The following is a 7,494-nucleotide window of genomic DNA, read 5'->3' on the forward strand; positions in this document are numbered from 1 at the left end:
CAGAGTCACATGAAGTTGCAGATGTCCAGGTGCACTTAGTCTCTAGGGGATTCATGGATGAATATACACGTTGGACCAGACACGGTGAAGAGGAGGTCATGGATGAAGATACCCAGGGCAGCGAGATGCCAAACCCCAATCAGTGTCACATGGATGTTGAATCTAACATCGAGGCAGAGGCATCAAGCTACCAATGGAACACCGGAAAGCCGAAACTGGAAAACCAAGACGTCGACGCAGATGACGACGATCTTGATATGCCAGATTTTGCTGCTATGATTGCAGATTTCGAGGGCCCAGATAAGGATATGATTGGGTACAAGGATCTGCCAACCATTGATGCGGACTCCAAGGAAGAATTGTATCCAGGTTGCAAAAAGAAATATTCCAGGTTGAGTGCCACCCTGGCGCTTCTCAGATTTAAAGCAGCAAACGGTCTATCAAATAAGGGCTTCACAGAGATGTTAGGTATTTTCAAAGAAATTCTTCCGCAAGATAATGTGCTCCCCAGAAGCACGAATGAAGCGAAGAAAATTGTTTGCCCATTGGAACTTGAAGTACAGAAGATACACGCTTGTGTGAATGATTGTATATTGTACCGTGGTGAGTACAAAGATTTGCGTGCATGTCCCACATGCAAACATGCACGATACAAGCACAGGAGAGCAAAGAACAAGTACAAATTGGACGACGAGATCAAGACAGGAATCCCGTTCAAGGTTGTTTGGTACTTGCCTTTAATTCCAAGGTTGAGGCATTTGTTTGCAAACCCTAGAGAGACAAAGAGGTTGCAGTGGCATCATGATGAGCGAATTGCGGATAGGTTTATGAGGCACCCTAAAGAAGGGGCTCAGTGGGAATTAATCGATAAAAAGTTTGAAAAATTTGCCAAGGATCCTAGAAGTATAAGGCTTGGGGAGTGTACTGATGGGATGAATCCTTTTGGCGATATGAGCACCAATCCCAGCACATGGCCGGTGCTTCTCTGCATGTATAACCTAGCTCCTTGGTTGTGTATGAAGAAAAAATACATTATGATGTCAATGATTATCCAAGGCCCGAAGAAACCTGGAAATGACATCGACATTTACTTTCAGCTACTGGTAGAAGAACTACTGACAGTGTGGATAGATGCGCCTGCTGTAAAATGTTATGATGCTTACAGAAAGGAGATTTTCGATCTACATACGATGCTGGTGCACACCATTCAAGATATGCCAGCGTTAGGCAACACATCAGGGCAGAAAACAAGGGGAGATGTAGGGTGTCACATGCATGGATAGGACAGCTAGCAGAAGACTTCCCAACTCGCGCAAAACAGTGTATTTGCGTCATCGTAGGTTCTTACGGAAAAATCACCCATACCAAAAGATGAAAGCTGAATTTGATGGTACGGCAGAGGCAGGTGCGGGCCTAAGACCCTATGACAGGGAGGTGGTCCACAACATGGCTAAAAAAATAATGTTGTGCTTGGCAAGAACCACCCTTTGACGGTGAAACTAACACCCAGGGATCAAGTGTTTAAGAAGAAATCGGTGTTTTGGAAATTACCTTACTGGGAGATTCTACGTGCACGTCACTGCATCGATGTCATGCACGTAGAGAAGAATGTATGTGAAAGCATCCTTGGTACTCTGCTCAAGATTAAAGGTAAAAGAAAGGATGGTGACGGTTCACGGCTCGATATGCTTGCTGATCAATCACAACGCAAGAGTGAAGCAGATGATGATGACAAATTCATCAAAGCTTGCTAGAGTTACAATTTTAGTAAAAAAGAAGCAACACAGTTCTTCACCTATTTGTTGTTAGTTAAGACACCCTCTTCCTACTGCGCAAACATCAGAAGTCTCGTGGATGTGAGCTCAGGTAAAATGAAGTTGGGACACATGAAATTACATGATTGCCACATAATTAATGTTGACACAAATCCTCCCGGTGGCCATCAGGAATCTGATGGACAAAGATATAAGAAACACACTCATTGACCTCTGTGATTTCTTCAACCAACTATGGCAGAAAGTTGTAAATCCTGAAGAGTTGGATCATATGCAAGATAATATTGCAAGAATATTGTCCAACCTAGAGATGTTTTTCCCACCGTCATTCTTTGATGTCATGGTCCATCTCACTGTGCACCTTGTCGACGAGATAAAGTATTGTGGTCCTGTGTTTCTTTGCAACATGTCTCCCTTCGAGCGGTTCATGGGAATACTGAAACGCTTTTGTCGGAACCGAAACCATCCAGAGGCAAGCATCCTACAAGGTTATACCGCGGAGGAGGTGGTTGAGTTTTGCATCGAATACATGAAACAAAGACCTATAGGTTTGCCCCTCTCTCGCCACGAGGGAAGGCTGAAAGGTAAGCCGGTCCTTGCTGGCACGCAAATGGCTGCACCCGGAGATTTGGCAGAGAAAGCCCATTTGACGGTACTGCTTAACAACCCAGTTCTCATCACTTATGCCGAAGAACACTTCGCAGAGATACGCAGCAGCTTCTTACCAATGGTGCCTTCATCTGATGTGGAGATGGAGGAGCACACTAAGAACTATGCCGAATGGCTGAAGAATCGTTTGGCACAAGGATCCATCGATGACATTGCTACGTGGTTGGCACAAAAGCCATCACCTACGGTGTTGACATACCAAGCATATGACATAAATGGATACACATTCTACACTGAGGAACGTGATAAGAAGACCTCGTATCAGAACAGCTCTATTCGAATAGAATGCATGACTGTAAATGAAGCTGATAAAAGGGTATACTATGGAACCATCAAAGAGATTTGGGAGCTTGACTATGTGAAAGTTAAGGTGGCATTATTCAGGTGCGCATGGATCCCTCTTGGTCAGGTAAGGATTGATGAGTACATGAAGACCTGTGTTAACAGGACAACGATGGCATATCACGCGGACCCATTCATTCTTGCCAGCGATGCTACCCAGATTTTCTTTGTGGAAGACCCCTTGCATAAGAACGACCATTTAGCGATGCATGGGAAGAGAAGGGTACTGTGTGTCGATGATGTTGCCGATGAGGACGAGTACGATGAATTTGATGAGTTGCCAGCCAAGGGATCACACGCTGGTGTAACAGAGAAGCGTAAAATCATCAAAAAACCCAAGTTTATTCGGGGTCAACTTAATGATCCCAGTTCCCCCATGTACATGGGAATTAAGCCGTAAGACTAGTCTTTATGCCTACCCAGCAACTTAATTCGTTCAATTTAGAACTGTCGCGTGTACTGAATTTGTGAGTTATGCCCAGTTTTCTGTTGATGTAAGAACCATTAATATGTTGACCTTGATATGCTGTCAGCTCAGGCAATGAATATGAACTGTTTATTATTATTATTATTATTATTATTATTATTATTATTATTATTATTATTATTTTATTATATCATAGAGGTAGCACACTCAATTGATCTCACTACAGTATGTGTGAACAAAAATATGCAATCTAGTTTGCGAATAGCACATGGTTCATTGATGAAAGCCGTGTGCCCACCAAACCCCGCCACCCTGCCCACGATCTAATGCGTGCTTTCTGATTGGAGAGAACCCAAACCCCACGGATCGTACATCTGCACCGTTGGATGCTCCCAGATCGAACGGTGATCCTCATCCCTTTCGACAGCACATGCAGTTCTGGTTGTAATTTTATTTTTATGCACAAAATGCACCTTAATCTCAAAAAATGTCTTAAATATAGCTAACGATACCTGAAATGCGCCAGAAAATCAAACCCGTGGTATAATGGTGATTGTGTACCGTGGAAATTATTATGAGGCCAAACGATGAAGTCACCGGCCACAGGAGTTTGAATTGACACGTCTCCTTTTGGAAAACCATGATCCTTCATGTGAGATGCTCAGGTTTGGAAGGAGCGGTCATCAAAACTTATGCCAAATTTTACTTATTTTTTCCACGGGGTCGTGAGAGCACGCCACAGGCACACATCGATTTTGATGATGTCCGAACTCCATCTGAATTTCCTGTAATTAAAATACCAACTAGGCCTACGCCAATGGCCGCACCTCGCGGCCGAAATGTTTGAAACTTCTCCCCGCTTCTCGAACAAACGGATGAAAACTCACAAAGCAACGCACAAATGATCTGTACACCTTTGCTAGGCTGATAGTAAGGGGGTATCATAGCTAGTATCATGCATGCCAACTAGGCAATTTTGATGAGCTGTCATAGAATTAATTAAATGAAGAAAGAGGGGGTTAAGTATCATATCATGAAACCATATCATAATAAATGCTATGCTACTATGTGTCATGCATGACAATATAAATAAAGTACTACATATGATACTAGCTACTCTATAATATACTATGCATTAGAGCAAGTACACAATAAAGTGAAATAAGACTAGCCACAATGGGTAGTAATATAAAATGTTACTAGTCTATGTTACTACCTCTATATTGGGGAGTAACATATGTGTAGTAACACGCAACACTTCATTTATTAGGCTATAGACTCATCTTGCCTTGAGATGTGTGATGTTACTCATATTACTAGTAAGACTACCCATAGTGGGAGTAACATAGGTAGTAACATCACACATATCTAGATAAAATAGATGATGTGGCAAGCAATAAATGAAAAAATGGAGGAAAGTGGTAACATAGCTATTTACTAGTAGTATGAGTAACATCACACACATATCAAGGCAAAATGAGTCTATAGCCTAATAAATGAGTGTTGCATGTTACCACACATATGTTACTCCCCACTATAGAGGTAGTAACATAGACTAGTACATGTGCACATGTTACTAGCTAGTCTATGTTACTACCCATTGTGGCCAGTCTAACTAGCTATATTACCACGTTCCTCTCTTTCTTCATTTATTGCCTGCCACATCATCTATTTTTCTAGATACGTGTGATGTTATTACCTATGTTACTCCCACTGTGGGTAGTCTAAGCAGGCTATAAGGAATAGAATAATATATATGTGCTTATTAGTTGGAGGAAAGAGAAGGGAAGCGGGCTCTTGGTTAGTAGAGCCAGCTGCAACACGAGACCCAAGACATTTTATGAGGATGTAAGGTGGGCCAACTATTGATAAACTAGTACGTATATAAAACCTATTATTGTACATGCCCGCTAAGAGGTTGGCTGTATATGACATGGCAACTTCTTATAGCCGACCCTTGGTTGTATTATTAACCGTGCTCTTAGTGAGGTAGCTAGTATATCATAGACGACTAGCTAGTATTCAGACTAGCCACAGTGGGAGTAACTTCAGCAGTAACATCGACTCCAACTCAGCAAACTTGCTTATGTGGCAATAAGTTAATGAGGAGAGAGATAGTTTCAGTAACTTAGCTAGTTACTGTAACGTCACATGCCCCAATGCAATATGAGTCTATAACCTAATAAATGAAGCTTTGCATGACACTACACTTATGTTACTAGTGGAGAGTAACTTAGACTAATAACATGCATATGTTACTAGTCTATGTTACTATTTTCATAGTGGTTAGTGTCACATGTGTGGTAACATAGATATGTTCATTTCAAATTCTTGAACTTTTCTTTTTCCCACACTTTTTTTAGATTACAAAATTTTCCAACTCATGAACTTTGTCAATTTTTGTGAACTCTTTTCAAATATGTGTTTTTTAAAAGTCAACGGTCAATGTTTGTTTGTTTTTTCGTTTGGTGGTCAGCGGTCAAACAATCAATGGTCAAGTGCTCACATGGGCCATGGTCCATCTAGCGGGAGAAAGGACCATCTAGCGCGATAGCTTTTTTCCAAAAAATAATGGGCAGCGACGCGACAGCAGCTACAAGCGGGAGCTCCTATATGGCGCCTGACGCGCCATTTAGCTAGCCGATACTAACGCGCATGGTCGGCCGGGCCGGCCAATCAAGCGCCAGTTCGACCAACTTTTTTCAATTTTTTGAGTTTAATTAGAAAAATTCATAAATATAAAAAATGTACATGAATTTAGCAATGTTCAAGAATTTAAAATATTCACATATTGAAAAAATCATGAATTTGCAACTTTTTTTAGAAATTTATTTATTTACGAAATATAAAAATATTCATGAATTTTTTTAAAAATGCGAATTTAGAAAATTTCATCAAAATTTATAATGCTCACGAATTTGAAAATTTTCAGGAATTTGAAAAGTGTTCACAATTTATTAAAAAATGCGTGTTTGAGCATTTGGAAACAATTGCAAAATTTAGAATTGTTCAAAAATTCATAAAAAGTTCATGAATTTTTCTTAGTGAATTCAAAAAATAATCGTGAATAAAAAAACCCATAAAATCAGTGAAGAAACAAAGAAAGAATGTATATAAAAAAACAGGAAAAGGTGGAAAAAAGGAAACCGTTTCCAGTAGACCTCTCCCGAACGCTTGGATTCTGAGAGGCCGTCCCAAGATCATACCGCAGTTGGCGATTGCAATACATATCTGCAGATGGAGACGAGCCTCGGCTAGTAGTTGTATGTGTCTTATGTCTCTTTCTCCTGGATCGTTTCTTGACAATTTAATTTCTATGCTCACAGGGGAAAATGAGTACGATTGTAGTCTGCTTCCAGAAAGGGCAAACTTGTTAGCAACAAAAATGCAGAGACAAGTTTAGTCAGATACAAGGATATCAGTTCAAGCACACGAGGATATTGTAGCAATCAAATAGAGCAGTGCAAATTCTACCCACCATAGTGCTTTTCACGGCATTATCCTACCAGCACAACATACCTAGGGAAAGGAGTCGAGTCGTGGATGTCGCAGGGATGCTATGGGCAACCTGGTCGACAAGTTGGGCAAGCCCCGTCAAGGAGGACTATAATCTGGACAGGAGCATGAAGAGAGATATTGGGTCTTCCTCAGAAAAGCTCGATGGCTCAAGGATTTGGGTTGACGAAGTCAGGCGGTTATCATATACTATTGAGGATATGGCCAACAACTTGCTAGTGCGCGTCGAGCCTGATTCCTGTAGGAGTGGTTTCAAGGAGCTTCTGCATGAGGGGCTAATGTTCTTGGCGAATGACATGACGGCTCACCATCAGATTGATGGTGTGATCAGAGACATCAAGAGCCAAGTTGAGGTTGTGGTCGGCAGGGGAAATAAGTACAATAACCATGTCAAAAATGGTGTACCTAATGCATCTGCCAAAGCTACCATTGACCTTCGCTTTATAGCTATATACGTAGAGATGTGCTAATAAGGATATTTGAGAAGGATGACGATGTATCAAAGCTCAAGATAGTTTCAATCCTAAGAATGGGAGGATTAAGCAAGACCACGCTTGCCAAGGCAGTGTATGACAAGTTTCAAGCACAATACCGTCATAGAGTGTTTGTTTCGATGGCTGAGCTTCATGAGGGCCAAAGGGGGCCAGTGCCCCCCTATTGTAGGAAAAACTCTTAAGTGTACCCCTAATTATTAGGCTTGAATATCAAAAAATTGCCAGAGTTCATGCATAACTTATCTTCTTCGCCCCCCTCAAAAATCTTCAT

The 7,494-nt window shown here is 41.2% G+C and overlaps 1 protein-coding gene across 1 annotated transcript; it reads left to right on the forward strand.

Annotated features, from left to right (window-relative positions):
* Nucleotides 1-6,767: 6,767 nt before the first annotated feature.
* On the forward strand, nucleotides 6,768-7,199 carry LOC141041880 (uncharacterized). Its single transcript, XM_073509433.1, has one exon. It carries the CDS (start codon nucleotides 6,768-6,770, stop codon nucleotides 7,197-7,199), a length of 432 nt encoding a protein of 143 aa, XP_073365534.1.
* Nucleotides 7,200-7,494: the final 295 nt, after the last annotated feature.

This window comes from Aegilops tauschii, chromosome 2 (assembly GCF_002575655.3).
Source record: "Aegilops tauschii subsp. strangulata cultivar AL8/78 chromosome 2, Aet v6.0, whole genome shotgun sequence".
In the NCBI taxonomy this organism is placed as follows: domain Eukaryota; kingdom Viridiplantae; phylum Streptophyta; class Magnoliopsida; order Poales; family Poaceae; genus Aegilops; species Aegilops tauschii.

Bases quoted from the DNA above. Each gene is read 5' to 3' on its own strand.
- LOC141041880 (XM_073509433.1), top strand. From the start codon at position 6,768: ATGCTATGGGCAACCTGGTCGACAAGTTGGGCAAGCCCCGTCAAGGAG.